Source organism: Myiozetetes cayanensis, unplaced genomic scaffold, assembly GCF_022539395.1.
Source record: "Myiozetetes cayanensis isolate MyiCay16 unplaced genomic scaffold, myiCay2020 scf13, whole genome shotgun sequence".
NCBI lineage: Eukaryota > Metazoa > Chordata > Aves > Passeriformes > Tyrannidae > Myiozetetes > Myiozetetes cayanensis.
In genome coordinates this window covers 22,545,565-22,560,111 of record NW_026086937.1, presented here as the reverse complement: position 1 = coordinate 22,560,111, position 14,547 = coordinate 22,545,565, and the positions used below count along the sequence as shown (strand labels likewise).

The window sequence follows — 14,547 nt, the reverse complement described above, 5'->3', positions numbered from 1 at the left end:
AGGTGGGGTGTGAGGAGCCAGGTGTGGTGCCCAGGCTGGGCTGAGCTGCTGATAAGGTGGTGAATCTGCTGGAAGCGAGGAAAGTGGGGATTGGTCACAGAGGTGAAGTGGATCAGAGCCCTTTGTGCCCTGGAGCCCCAGGGATGTGGTACTGCTGCCCAGGTAGAGGCTTTTCTCTTTGCTGCAGACAGGGAAGGGGCAGGAGCAGTCAAGCAAAGAGTTTCCAGGTGTCTGAGCAGCTGGAATAGCCCCTTCACCCACAGAGCTGATGCCCACCCAGCTGGGGCACTGCCTGCCAGGCCACCAGGCAAAAACCTGAGCTCATCCCGGGGAAAATCCCTACAAAGATGGGGATGCTGAGCCTGAGGGTGAGGAAGGAGCAGGCAGGGATGTGGCAAGAGAAAACCAGGATGTGATTTTCCCGGACAGAGGGGTCAGGGACCAGCCCTGTGGCTGTGCCACCCACGAGGGTCCCGCTGGGCAGGAAGGTGCCGTTCATTCATTCGTTCATTCCCGTGGGCTCCCGGCTCCGGTGGGTGCTGGGCTGACGCCTCTCCCCAGCCTTTTGGCTGCCAGGCTGCCGGCACGTGGTGCCAGGCTGTTTGCGTGGGGCCGCCTGGCATTTGGCTGCGGCTCCCGGCGCTGCCGCGCGTGGAGGCCTGCCACGGACCCGCGGCTCCTCGGGAACGCTCGGAAAAGCCTGGCCGAGGGAAATGTCAGCCCTCCCCGAGCGCTGTTGTGGTGCCGGGGTGTATTTTTAACAACAGCCCTGACTCCGAGCTGTGTTTGCCGTGATTCAGAGGCTCAGCCCGGCGCAATCTGGCGGAGCCGCTGGTGCTGCGGGGACGGGGCTGTTGGCTCCGGCTCCTGCCGCGCAGGGAAAATGTCACCGTGGGCTTGTGCCAGGAGAGCGGGGCTGTGTCACACCCTCCTGCAGGGCTGGGCTCTTGGGTTTTTTTGGTTTTTTTCCTTGGGTGCTCCTGGGAAGGTTTGTGCAGCTCCCCTGTGGGCACTCAGGGTGATGCCCCATGCCCCGCCACAAAACCTCGTCCTTCCTGCTCCTTTCCCCATTCCATCCCCTTGGGAGGCTTCTCCAGAGGCCAGGCTGGGCTGTGCCGTGGCTTTGGGCAGCACGCTGGCATGGTGCTGTTTGGCTTTGGACTCTGCTCTCAGGGAACTCAGGGCTGAGGGGTTGGACACCTCCAGGTCTCACTTGAGGTGCAAGTTTGGCAGAACAGGCTGTGGGCAGGTGGGATGTCGGGCACCACCACCCGTGGGTGCTCGAGGCTGTCTGGGGTGGGGCTGCTGCCCCTTCAGCCCCAGGGACGGAGCTGGTTAATTGTCTCAGCCCTGGGAAGCACAAAAAGCCTTTACTGACCCATTACTTGGAGCCTGACCACTGATTTCACTTGGCAGTTTCCCAGCTTTCAGACACATCTCTGTGTGTGTGTAATATGTACAGATATCCTGACACACACAGCTGGCAGCTGCAAAACAGGTGTAAATGTATAGATATATTTGCTTGGTGGGTTTTTGTATTTTTGTGGGTCTTTGCTGGATTTTTTCTTCTGTGCAGGGAGGTAGAAGAGAACCAGGTCTCGAACTGACACTCCCCCAGACAAATTCCTGCTCTGCCCGAGGAGCTGGGGTCAGCTCCGTGCCTGGGAGCTCTTCAGCAGCACCAGGCCGTGCTGGGAGCTCAGACATCCCCAGTGGGACCAGCTCTCAGCTGCTTTTGTGCCTCTCCACTGTCCCATTCCCCAGAGAGTTCTGAGTGCCAGGGATGGGAGCAGACCTGCTGGAGTGTGGGCTCAGGAATGCTCCTGCCCTGCAGCCTCTGAGCTCCCTTTGCCAGAGGGATTTTGCACTAAGAAACTTGGCATTTTCAGCATCGCCTCTCAACAAACCTTCCAAATATCCAGGTCATGTTGTGTGCTGAGCAAATGGCAAAGCTTTGGAAATCCAAACACAATATTTCTCTCCAGATTTGCTGGTTGGCCAGACTGCCCAAAGAGCTGGTTATTGCTCCCTGGAACAAAACTGAGTGTGTTTTACCCCCCAAATCCCCGGAGTGGGGAGGGACAAGCCCTGACGTGGCTTTGTGGCACTGGGGACCTGTGGGGAAGGACAGGACAGGGTGGGACAGTCACTGTCTGAGCTGAGACTCTGGGACAGACCCCACTGCTGGGGGAGTGGTGACCCCTACAAAGGCATGGAAACAGCACAGGGACTCACTCCCACTGTGTGTGTATCCATGTGCAGATATAAATGCATTTATGTGTATAAAGGGGTGTGTGTGGAGATGTATTGGCATGTAGGTAACAGGTTTATCTGTGTTTGTATATCCAAAGTGGTTTCTGTGTATATAAAAAGGAGGGTGTGTATATTTATATTTATATTTCTGTAGAGAGAGGGGCACATGGCTGAGCTGTGCCCTCACAGCCACGAGCCTGTGCAGAGCCAGACTCTGAAAGGCAAAGAACAGGTTGGGGAGAAATAGGATTTAAAAAACCCTCTTCCATAAGATAATCCTGAACTGCTTGGGAAGCAGCAGCAGCCCTTGGCTCCACAGAGTGTTATGGGCTGTGTCCAGCAGAAATCCCAAGGCCAGGAATTGGGAATTCCTGCAGTGCTGCAGCTCTGTCTGGAGCACCCAGGCACTGCTGGGGTTTGCATTTGAACCTTCTGAGGGCTGCACTCTGTGCTGGGGAGGAGGGGCAGGGATTGTGCTGTTCTGGCTTTGGGCTGCAGGGTCCAGCTGGGCTTGCACTCAAAAAAAAAAAAAAGAAAATCAAAGAAAAGAAAAAAGACAAGGGAAAAAAAAAAGGAAAGAAAATATAGAAAAGGAAAAAAAAAAGAAGAAAAAATAGAACAGAAAAAAGAATCAGGTCAGTGCCTGCCCCAGCCGTGCTGTGAGCCCGGGGGCTCGTGGGGCTGGAGATGCAGCTGCAGCTTCTCAAACAGCTACTCCAGGTCAAACTCCTGTGTCTCCCACAATTTTAAATGCTCATTGTCAGGGCTAAATTTTGGGTGCAGCAGTGGCATAAGAGGTCCTGGAATGGTGGGAGAGTGGGTACCTCAGTGCCAAGGGTGCTGGCTGGTGTTGGGCTGGCCCTCCTGCCCCCCTGGGGATGGTTCTGGCTGTGCTCCAGAGGGAATTTGTGCCATAGGAATGAAAACCTGAAATGGCCACAAAATCCAGTGTGTAAAAAGAGAAAGAGCTGAAAGCACAGGGCACAACCTGTGCTGATGTCAGGTGTTTTGTCCTGACCCTCCCCATGGGTGAGCAGGCCTCTTTCTTCTGTCTTATTTTATTTTATTTGGCTTTAAATAATTCAGCAGGAGCAGCAGAAAGTGCTGGGAATGTTTGTGGTACTCTGCAGTGAAAGGCAGATGGATGGTCCCTAAATTATACCTTGATGTGGCAGAACACTTGCCCAGCCCAGGCTGCCCTGTGGAGGTCGGAGCAGGAGGGTGGAATTAAAGGGGATTTTGTAATTAAAGGGGATTCTGTGCTGTGGTGACAGGACAGGAGTTTGATGTGTGGCATCACTGCACGGTCTCAGGGCTGATTATCTTGTCTCCAGCCTGGCTCAGGGAGGAGGCCAGAAGGGTGATAATTTTATCTCCTGGATGTGCAGCAGCAGCTGGTGTTGGGGATCCTGGTGCTGCCTCCACTGGAGTGGGAAACCATGGGATGTTGGATGTGTGGAGAATCCACCAGCTTGGGCAGGATATCAGGAAGGAACAGTATTTTCTAATTCCTTTCTTTTCATTTCAGGAACCTTGGGAAATCCGGGCTGCGAGTGTCGTGCCTTGGGCTGGGTGAGTACCTTGGGCTGCCACGATGCTCTCCCCCCACAGCACTCCAGCTGTATGAGGGGCTGTGCCATCAAATCCTTCTGCTGTGCCCCAGTGGCTGTGAGGAACAGCCCCCAGAGGTCACAGCTGACATGTCTGAGTGTCCCAGCTCTGGCCTCGGGGACACCACTCTGCCTGGGCTGGGGGCACATCTTTATTTCACTTTAGCCAGCGTTTGTACCTTGTTGTTGCTGTTCCAGACTGACTGGAAAACTAAAGAACACCTCACCAGTGTTTCATCCTGTCAGTATTTGGTGCAGAGGGGGCTGTGAGGACACTGAGCTCCCCTGGCCGTGGCTGCTCGAGTGCCCTGGGCTGGGTCACTCCTGCTGGCTTTGCTCAGCCAGGGATGCTCTGCTGGCAGCTGAGCCACCCGTGGCCCAGTGCTGGAGGCACAGACAGAGAGATGTTTTTATGAAAACCCAACCCTGCAGGAAGGAGGAGGCTCTTTTCTCGCTGTGAGCACCTTCCCACAGTGCAAGGCTGGGCATCAGCAGCCTAAATGCCCTGGGGATGTGCCCAGTTCCCCCCAGGGATGGATGCCCTGCTCTGCCAGAGCCCCTCCAGCCCTGTTTGAATAGGGGTCCCTGTTCCTGGGGGGTCAGAGGGGCTGCACAGGGAGCTGGAGGCACCAGCGTGGTTTTGGTTGCCTAAAGAATCACTGGAAATGGTTTGGCAAAACCAGGTTAATGTGAATTTGTAAAAGCATGAGAGAGTTTGATGGCACAGTTCCTTCTATTACTACAGAGAGCACACAGAGGGAGATGGGATGGAAATCAGTCTCCAGTGATTTCAGTGGATAGTGGGGCACAGCAGGGTGAGGATGCACAGGGGGAGGGAGACCCTCCTGTGGAGTCAGGAGGTTCAGAGCAGCCCCTGGGCCCAACTTGGCCTTAGACTGGATCAATGGTTTAGGTCTAAAGGACTTAGCAATGCTTAATCAACACAACAGTGGCAGTGCTTAATCAGTTGGCTAATTTAACATTTATAAAATGACTCAATAGGATTTGCTATAAGCACAACAGTAACTTAATTGAGAGCCTAAGCTAATTACGAATCTAAGATGGCAATATTGATCTCCACTCAGTCAGAGTATTTAAATCAATTTACATACACACACAGACACGAGAAGTCTGTTCTGAGCTATAAACCTGTGAAACATTCCCCTGGAGTTTGGGGAAGCACTCCTGTCCTGTCTGTGGGCTCGTGGCCATCCCATGGGATGCTTGGCTTTAGCCATCAGTGCATTTCCATCCTGGATGTGATTCGGGTCAGGAGTTACTGGAGTTTGCCTTGAAAAGCCCAATAACAGGAACATTATTTAACCAGAATATTATTACAAGCTCTGAGCAACCTGGGATAGTGGAAGGAGTCCCTGCCCACGGCAGGGTGTTGGAATGAGATGAGCTTTCATGTCCCTCCTAATCCAGAGCACTCCGTGGTTATTCAGCTCAGGCTGCTGTTCAGACAGAAAAATAAGGGCTGGAGGCTGCTGGAAAACAGGAGCTGGTTAGAGCCCAGGAGTTCCCAGAGGGATTTACCTGCCCAGGTGGCACCGATGAAGGCTGAGCATTCCCAGGATCCAGGTGTGGCTGAGGAAGTGCTGCTGCCTTGGGAGCCAGCAGGGCCTCTCTGCCTGTACCTGGCACCAGTGAGGCTGTGGGATCCCCTCCCAGCTCCATCCCTGCCAGGGCTGGGAATGCTCACAGGGCAGGTGTCAGCTCATTTTTGATTTTAAAACAGAGTGAATTGTGAAAGTCACCCTGTACCACAAGTCACATAAATAAGGCCCCTTCTGCCGAGAGCCCTTCTGGTTAAAATAGACCCAGCCTTGGAAAGGACTTATCTGTGCAGAGGTTTTATTTATCATCCACAGTTTCCCCAAGTGCTGATGTTGTGGTGGAGGAGAAAAGCTCTGGGAAGGAAGCAGCAGCAGGAAAAGAAAAACGTTCTGTAGAGCTTTTCTTGAATTCCAAGCGGGTGGAACTGCAGCAGCATCTAAATATACTGAGCCTTTGTGAGCACAGCTGTGGAGGGGCTGGGGGGGCTGCTGGGCAACCCAGCCTGCTCCAGCAGCACTGATCCTGACAGCAGGAACAGGGGAAAGGAGAGCTGGAAAGCCTGAAATGCAGGAATTCTCTGGAATGTACAGCACAGCACATCACAGAACGGTTTGGGTTGGAGGGACCTTAAAGCCCATCCAGTTCCTCCACTATTCCAGGTTGCTCCAAGCCCTGTCCAGCCTGGCCTCGGGCACTTCCAGGGATGGGGCAGCCACAGCTTCTCTGGGCAACCTGTGCCAGGGTCTCCCCCGCTCACAGCCAAGAATGTATCCCTAATTAATCTAAATCTCCTCTCTTTCCCTTTCAAACCATCCCCCCTTATCCCACCCCTCCCACTGCAGATCCATCAGGTGTCTGTTCCCAGCACTGCCTTATATGACTTTTCTAAATGGCTTCTCTGTTGCAGTTCCCCAAAAGATAAATGTGTTTCCCTACGCTCTCTGCAGCATGGAAATCTAATTTAAGGTTCACTAAAGTTTCTGAAGGCTCAGCAGTCTTCCTCTAAAGCCTTGCAAAATCTCAGCAAGGTGGGAGTGCTCTTCATCCTGCAGGATGAAAAAGCGGAGAAAAAACGGGAAGTGGGGCAGGAATCAAAGGCAGGAAGGGCTGAGGCAAGGCAGGCCCTTTAGTGCTGCCCTGCCTTTCCCAGCTCACGTGGCCATGAGTGCGTCTGCTGGGGCTGCCTGTGGTGCCACCAGTGTGGGGCGAGTGCAGGACAGGGGAGATGGCAGTGATTCCACGGGCAGGGATGTTTGGGAAGGGCCCCTGAGCCCCCAGGGTGGTGGCTGGGCATTGCTCTGGGGAGCTGAGCCCCTTGGAGCAAAGGCTGAGCATCGTTCCTGGATTGCTGGACTGATGTGCCAGGCTGAGCTTCCCTGAGCTCCTGGTGCTGTCCTGGCTGAGCTCTCATGTCCTCCTGGGAGTGTGCTGCCTCCAGGTGAGGATTTTAACTCAGGGAGCTTCACAGCCCAGCCCTGGGCTGGCACAAGGCTCTTGGCCTGCTGCTGGATCCGAGATGTGATTGTGATGCAGGGGAAAAACAAGGTCATGATTTTCATGTATTTAGTTCAGAGCAAATCCTGCCTGTGGATTCCCGTTGGTTTTGAGAGGATGTTGAGACAGCCTCCAACAAGGTGATGAGCCCTGACTCAAAGGAAACGAGCAGCAGGACAAAACCAGTCATCCCAAATCACAAAAGCATCGACAAAGGCACGGAAAAAAATCTCCCCGAGCGAGCAATTCCCGCAGCCGCTACTGGGATACCCTGTGCTCGAAACTGGCTACCAAAAGAGAGGTTTTTCAGCCCAAAGTGGTCAGATGCTGCTGTTTTCCCCTTGGGCTTTGCTCTGGGAAAGAGATTTTGCACTGCCAGCCCAGGCTCCTGCCTGCTCCAGAGCAGCCCCACGTGCCAGAGCTCCATGTGGCACCGTCCTGGCCAGGAGCAGGGCAGGGATAACTGTGCTGGCAGGAGGAGAAGTGTGGAGTGGAGCCAGGAACTCCTGCAGAGGTGACACATCTGCTGGCAGTGACATTAGCGAGGGGTGGATTTTGCATTGGCACAAATCCCACTAAGAATCACACCTTGCTGGGCTCGGGGGTGTGATGGAAACGGAGCCAAATCTGGGCTTAGTGCAGAAATTCCTGTGGAAGGGGAGGATAGGCAGTTGGGAAGCTGTTTTCCAAGGCAAGGGAGAGGGGTGATGGCAAAGGGCAGGAGAGAGAGGTCTGTCTGCCACTGCCATGCTGAGCCCTGGGGCAGGGGGTGTCTCTGTAAACCATGAATGGGATAAGCTAGAGAGACAGTGACTGGAAAGGGGAAAAGTAGCAATTAAACAAGATGTATCTTTCTCCAGTATATTTTTCTTCCAAAATGAGTGTATTGGCTGAGGCTGTGAATCATCCTTGGCTGTTGTTTGAAATGCCAAATGTGCCTTGTGCTTGTTTTTGCCTTTTTTAAAGATTACATTTCAAAAGGGAGTTGAGCAGCCTGTGCCATGCTGTGCCTGTGCCATGCTGTGCCTCTGCCCCAGCTGCTCAGGGAGTGGGTGCCCCCCCACCTCAGCTGCCCAAGGGTGGTCGTGGAGGGGGATTCCTGAGCTGCCTTCCCTGCTCCTGACTCCCAACCAGAGCTTCTCCCTTTCCCAGCCACATCTGACGGCTCAGAGATCACTTGGCTGAGCCAAAACTCCCCTCCCTGCTGGTTTTTGTGATGATCATGGCAAAGAGACCCCCAGGATTGCCCACCCATGTGCTCCTGAGGGTGTTCTCACCTGTACTGGGTGCCTGGGTGCTGCTGATGAGAAGGAAATCATCACTTTGGGATAAACAGTCGCAACCCATTTTTCGATAGAAACACATTTTAATGTATTCCTATAAAAACAACACCTCCAAAGCTTTCACATGGAAATCAGGCTTCGTTTGGTTGGGCTTTTTTATCTACATGAAGAAGCTTAATGATAAATTGAAACCTGCTTTCATTTTTTACCTTTGTGCAGGACCAGAGCATTTTACTCCAATAGTAAGAGAAAATACCTCTCCTGAGGTCTGTAACCAGTAGGGTGTTGGAGGGGTAGCTCCTCCCCCATTATTGTCCTTACAGAGAGTGTAAAATTGGCTAGAAATATGTGTGCTCTTTGCTCATTTCTTTTATTTCCCTATTTCTGATCTGTGAAAACTTGGCTCGGGTTGTTCTGCGGGAAAATCGGGAGTTTCGGTTTGAACTCACACTTTGTGCATCTTTAAATAACTTTGTTTGCACTCAGAGAAACCCGAAGTATTAAAAAATTCAGACTGACCTTTTTTTTTGAGGGAAAGAGAGCAAGATTCTCCTGACAGAGACGACGGCTCGTGCTCTGTTCCAGGCAGGGCTGATCAAAGCAGCTCCTGTGAGCAGCAGGGACCTGCCCCGCTTCTGCCTCTGCTCAGGGCTCACCCTCCCCACACTTGTGGATCTGCTGCATCCGTGGGAGTGCCACCAGGCAGGTAGAACTGAAGTTTTGCCCCTCTGCAGCATCAGAGCTCGACCCCTCACCGGCCCTGCAGTCCCTGCCTTGCTCAGATCATGATTCACACACGGGTTGGGGATGGAGGGACCTGAAAGCCCATCCAGCTCCAATCCCTGCCAAGGATAGGGACACTTTCTACCAGACCTGGCTGCTCCAAGCCCTGTCCAGCTTAGAATTGTAGAATATTCCCAGTAGGAAGGGACCCCCGGGGATCACTGAAGTCCCGTCTGGTCTGGAACACATTTAGAGATGGGGGAAAATGTCACTTGCTTTTCCAGGTTGGAGCCTGAACCCCTCTGCCTTCCTTATGGAGGGCTGTGTGAAGTCAGAATGTGAAATTCTGGAGTGTTTTGAGTGAGCCACGTGAGTTCTGCCCCCTCCCTTCAGTGAATGACATGTGATTTTTCCCCAGCTGGGGAGGAGCAGGAGGGAAAGCTGCAGAGCCAGGCACGCTGGAGGAGCTGGCACAGGCCATGGCACAGCCACTGCTGTGCCCGGGGGGCTTGGGGAGGTCACAGGGGCAGGGATGGAGGGAGGGCTGAGCAGTGTCCTGGTGCTTCCCCAGCTCCCTTTTCCTTCCAGTTCCTCAGGAAAGATGTATTCCTTAAACATCTCCATATAAAATACATACAGGAGATAATGTGCCCACAGGAATTCCTTGGGGGGTTGGACTAGGTGACCTTTAAAAGGCCCTTTCCAATGCAAACTGTTCTATGAGCTGGTTAGATCCACACATTGTTTCTGCCATAGATTATTTTTAATTTTTATTTTTTAGGCAATGATCCTGAAGAAATAATGCCCCAGGTTTTCCTAATAATAGACCAGAGTCTGCAACTGAGTCTGAACTGCAGCTCCTCCTGGAGCCAGCCTAAGGAAAGCTCTGCCCATCAGCTTTGCCTTGGCTTTGGATGTTGGCTTCTTGGAAAAGTTCCCAGGGAAAAGTCACTTTGGGTTTTAAATACTTCATGTCAAAAGACATATTTCTTTCTTACTTTTTTTCCTTTTGGCCTGTATGATGTGGAACGGGGAACATGTTTAAGAAGCTTTTCCTTCCCCAAATGACATGTTGAGGCAGCATCATTAAGTTTTTTCCCAGTTTACCAAACTGAAGCTTTGGAAAACAAACTCTGTTTTGCAAAGAACTTCAGATTTCAAGGCCTGGAAGTGTCCAAGGCCAGGTTGGACAGGGCTTGGAGCAACCTGGGACAGTGGGAGGTGTCCCTGCCCGTGGCAGGGGGTGGCACTGGATGAGCTTTAAGGTCACTCCCAACCCAAACCATTCCACAGTGATTCTGTGATTTGAATCAAACTGTATTTTGGCAGAATAACATCCCCTGGCACTGCCCTGAGCACCTGAATGTGCTTTCCCTCGCTGGCAGAGGGGGCTCCATGCCAGCCCTGCAGGAGCTCTCCTGGGCACACACCACTCTCTGACCCAGCTCACCCCCTTTTAAACACTTTTAAACCCATTTAACCCCAGGGAACCTGAATTTTGGTCAAGTGAAATTTTTGATGGTAAAAGCCTCTTGTAGTAACAGATCCCTTTGTGTTTTTCCAGGGACATGGGTCACTTTTGGGGGCCAGATCTCGGACGAGGTAAGTGCTGCTGGGGGTAAGCCCAGAGCAGGGTGAGGTGTTTTTAATGAAACCACAGCTACAGAACTGGGGGAGCCCTTTCTCCTGCACAGGGAGAGCTGCACAAAGCTGCTGCTGCAAACCCCTAATGAATGTGTCATTCCCAGAGAACAAACCCCATCTCCCCCTCAAAGCCTGCTCCTCTCCCATGCTGTCCCCCCTGGCAGCCGAGTGGAAATGGGGCACTGCTTTTGTCCTGCAGGAAATGGGCAGTAGGGGCTGGGCTCACCACCGTGGTTTATTTTTACATAATGAGCTGACACACACGGAGGTTTCCTCGGGTTTCCTCGGTGCTCCTCCCTGCAGCAGATGGCTCCTGGTCCCTGTTAATCCTGGAGCACTGGGCAGCACGTGGGCTTCCCTGCAGCCCAGGTGTGCTCCAGATGGGAGTGCCCACGGGAGAGCAGCCCCAGCTGCCTTCCCCAGGGCATGGGAGAACTACCAAAATAGCTCTGGAATGAGGAAAAGAGCCCAGGAGCCTGAACTCAAAGCTTTTAGTTCTTTCCTGCTGTTGCTGCTTCTCGTGGTGGATCACCAGGTTTGTCTCTTGGCACTGTAAGGTGACTTGTTTTGATGATCACTTTGCTCCTTGGTACTCCTGCCCTCCTTACCTTGAATAAATCCGTGCAAAGGGGTCATGCATGGAAAAATAGGGCAGAAACACAACCCCATCCTTGAGGGATGCCCACCCTTGGGATGCTGGCCCAGAGCTTCCAGCCCCTTGGGGTGCAGCATCCCCCAGGGAGCACTGAGACCCCCGTGGGGACCCCACTGAATGACTTTCAGATGTTTCCATGCCCCGTGGCATCTCTGGAGAGCTGCAGGACAGCCTGTCAGGTAGCCAGAAAAACATTAAACTCTCACCATTCTGTGTTAAACTCTGCAGATTTGCAGAGTATCTTCTGCAAACCTATTAAGTTCTTGGCTGCTTTCCTGTTAGAAAGCTCCTGGGGGAAGAGATTAATTCCTCCCAGGGTGAGTCAAATGGAAATTGATGCCAGTTTATGTTTTGGTGCCTCTCAGGCCAGTCCACGACCCCCTGGGTGCCCTGTCCAAGGGTCTCCCCTGGGCAGGGGGTGCTCACACCCCTCCCAGCCCTGCTGGAGCCCCTCTGTGCCCTCAGGGGCCTTTCCTGGTGTGGGAGGGCACTGATGGCTCGGGATGTGACCCCTGTGCCCCCTCCCTGCCCCAGGTGGCCGAGCAGCTGATGACCATCGCCTACGAGAGCGGCGTCAACCTGTTCGACACGGCCGAGGTGTACGCGGCCGGCAAGTGAGTGGGGGCCCTGCTCGGGGGGCTTGGGGGGCACCCAGGGACCAGCTGGTCCCATGGGCAGGGACGTGGGCTCTGCTCCTTGGGGGACACCCAGGGACCAGCTGGTCCCACGGGCAGGGACGTGGGCTCTGCCCCTCGCTGTGGCACAGCCACTGATGGTGTGGGCTCTGGCGGTGCTTGGGAAACCCCTCAGTCCCTGAGAAACCCTCGTGTTTGGAGCACTCAGAAAGAAAATCAGATGAATTACCCAAACCCTCTTGTACCAGGCACAGATTGGAATGTATCTCTCGTGCCCCTCACTGGGAGAAAAATATCCTGAATAAATGAAAAGTCAGAGTGGATCTTAATGGTGATGAATGGCCAGGGCCCGTGACAGCTCCCGGCGCGGATCCCGGCGGGAACAGCTCTGGCTGCAGCAGAGCTAATGCTCTTAGTGTCACTGTGCAGGGGGAAACATCCATCCCTAATGAATCTGCCTGGGGATGATTATAGGGCTCGTGTGCAGTGTGGAAGGTGGGCTGGGATGTCGTGTCCCTGCTGTGGGGTCAGAGCGGGGTCCAGCAGAAATGGGCATCGGGGATGGGGGTCTGTCCCTGCAGGAATGGGTGCACAAGATGCTTTGGGTCGACAGAGGGGATGTGTCCCAGCTGGGGGTCCTGTCAGGAGGGGAGGGCAGAGCTGCAGGTTGGGGGGGCGTGGGTAGGGCAGATGGGGTCGATGGTGTCTGTGGGGCTGAGCATCCTCCTGCCTCCCTCACCCCAGGCTCTCTCTTGCACAGGGCTGAGGTCATCCTGGGCAACATCCTGAAGAAGAAGGGCTGGAGGTACTGTATGGCACTGCCTGTCCCCCAGAACAAGTGAACCCTTTGGCACAGGACGGTCCTTCTGGGCTGTGTGGTGGTGCCATCCCGGGAGCGGGTGGTGCCGTGTGGCATGGCGGTCACACACGGAGCAGCCAGACCTCTCCAGGGCCAAGCAGAAGTGCTGCCCTGGGTGTTTTGGGAGTGCCCAGTGGCTTCAGGAGGCTGTGACCCCGCTGGGGAGGGTGATGTGTGGCACAGCTGGCAGGGTGCCCGTGAGGAGGGTGTGCATTAGGGATGCAAAGCTGTGACGGGGCCTTCATCTCGGGGAGCCTGGCAGGAGGTGACACCTAATTCGAAGTGATGCACATTAGCATATGTTGTGCAGCTTAGAGAGCATTTACATAATCTTGAAAGGCCTCCCGTGTGTCACAGCCAGGCTGACTGAAGGACTGAAGGACGGGGTGTAGCGGTGCTGTCTCCAAAATCAGCATCCCTGAGTTAGGGGCTGACTGAGAGTTCAGTAAGAAATGTTCTGCATGCTGTGGAAGAAGTCCAATTAAAGCTGGAGAAACTGTTCTGTACGTGTCTGGTTATGCAGCAAGGTGGTTGGAGAATGATAAATCCTTGATTTGACATCATGTAGGAGTTTATAGATTAATTCAGAGGGATCTCTCTTGAGTTTTAATAACTCTGGGAATACTGCATGATAATGAGAAGCACTGGGCATGGCTGGCAGGAGGGAACAGTGCTGCAGCCCTTGGTTAAGGGTCTGGAGATTGCTCACGCTGTAATTAAAAATGTTTGGAGGTTTTTTTGGTCATTCCACTTGAATTAGCTTTGATTTCTGGACCCCTGTCCTGATGTCCAATCCCAGCTTCCCCCGATGCAGCTTCATTCCATTTCCTCATGTCCTAAATATTTATGAATATACATTTTGCCAAAATGCCTCCAGGATTCTTCACTTTCCATCTTCTAAGAAAGCTAAAGCTTGGATCCCCTCTGCTGCTCAAAGCACGTGGCTGAGGAGCAGCTCCCTGTGCACAGTGGTGCCATTCACTGACACAAATGGAGCTCCTGTTTGCTCAGGGACTGCCAAAGTTCCCTCATTTCAGAGCTAATTCCCCCCAGATCAGCACTGGTGTCTCCTCAGTGGTTCAATCCTGCTCTTTCCTGTTTAAGTGCTGCCAGCAGAAATCCTGTTCCTAGATTTCAGGAGCTGTTGATGGGCAGCATCCTGCTTGGTTATTTATATTATTTTTAACTAATAATAATATTTCTTTCTGCTTTGTTTACAGGAGGTCCAGTCTGGTCATAACAACAAAGCTGTACTGGGGTGGAAAGTAAGTGTCTTTAAGGTCCCTTCCAGCCCAACCCAGTGTGTGATTCTGATTTTGGGGCTGTTTAAGTCAGAGTCCAAGTCAATGCTGCCCAGCTGTTGGCACCTCTGGTCCCTCACAGCCTGTTCCCTTTTTTCCCTCGCAGAGCTGAAACGGAGAGAGGCCTTTCAAGGAAACACATCATTGAAGGTGGGTGTGTTCCAGGGTGGGGTCTGGCTGTCCTTTTGGGGTGGGATGCACCCAGCTAGAGCCTGTCAGCCAGGGCTGTCTGATCCCAGAGTGGGCAACCAACCCACCCAACCCCACGTGGGCAGCTCCCAGACTCGGCTGTGAAGTGCCCAGAATGCACCCAAGGATTATTTTGGCCTTTTTCAAGAAGTGGGAGCAAATGACTTGCACTGCCAGCCTCCCCTCAGCCCCCCTGCTCGGTGAGCTTTGGGAATTGCTGTTGGAAGCTGCTCCCAGGACACCCCCAGCTCTTCTCAGCGACAGGACACGAGCAGGAGGGATGAGGGTGGGGATGTGGGCGTGATGTCAGCCTGCAGAAACAGCCTCTGGAGGGGTGCCAG

At 53.4% G+C, this 14,547-nt stretch overlaps 1 protein-coding gene across 1 annotated transcript in view; it reads left to right on the top strand.

The window, feature by feature from the left end:
- The window catches only part of KCNAB1 (potassium voltage-gated channel subfamily A regulatory beta subunit 1), a 41,735-nt gene that overhangs the window by 16,425 nt on the left and 10,763 nt on the right, over positions 1 to 14,547 (top strand). The window contains exons 2-7 of the mRNA XM_050308755.1: positions 3,782 to 3,825; positions 10,488 to 10,525; positions 11,757 to 11,836; positions 12,618 to 12,662; positions 13,937 to 13,981; positions 14,124 to 14,167. Of these exons, the coding sequence (XP_050164712.1) occupies positions 3,782 to 3,825; positions 10,488 to 10,525; positions 11,757 to 11,836; positions 12,618 to 12,662; positions 13,937 to 13,981; positions 14,124 to 14,167 (296 nt within the window). The remainder of the gene's footprint in view (positions 1 to 3,781; positions 3,826 to 10,487; positions 10,526 to 11,756; positions 11,837 to 12,617; positions 12,663 to 13,936; positions 13,982 to 14,123; positions 14,168 to 14,547) is intronic.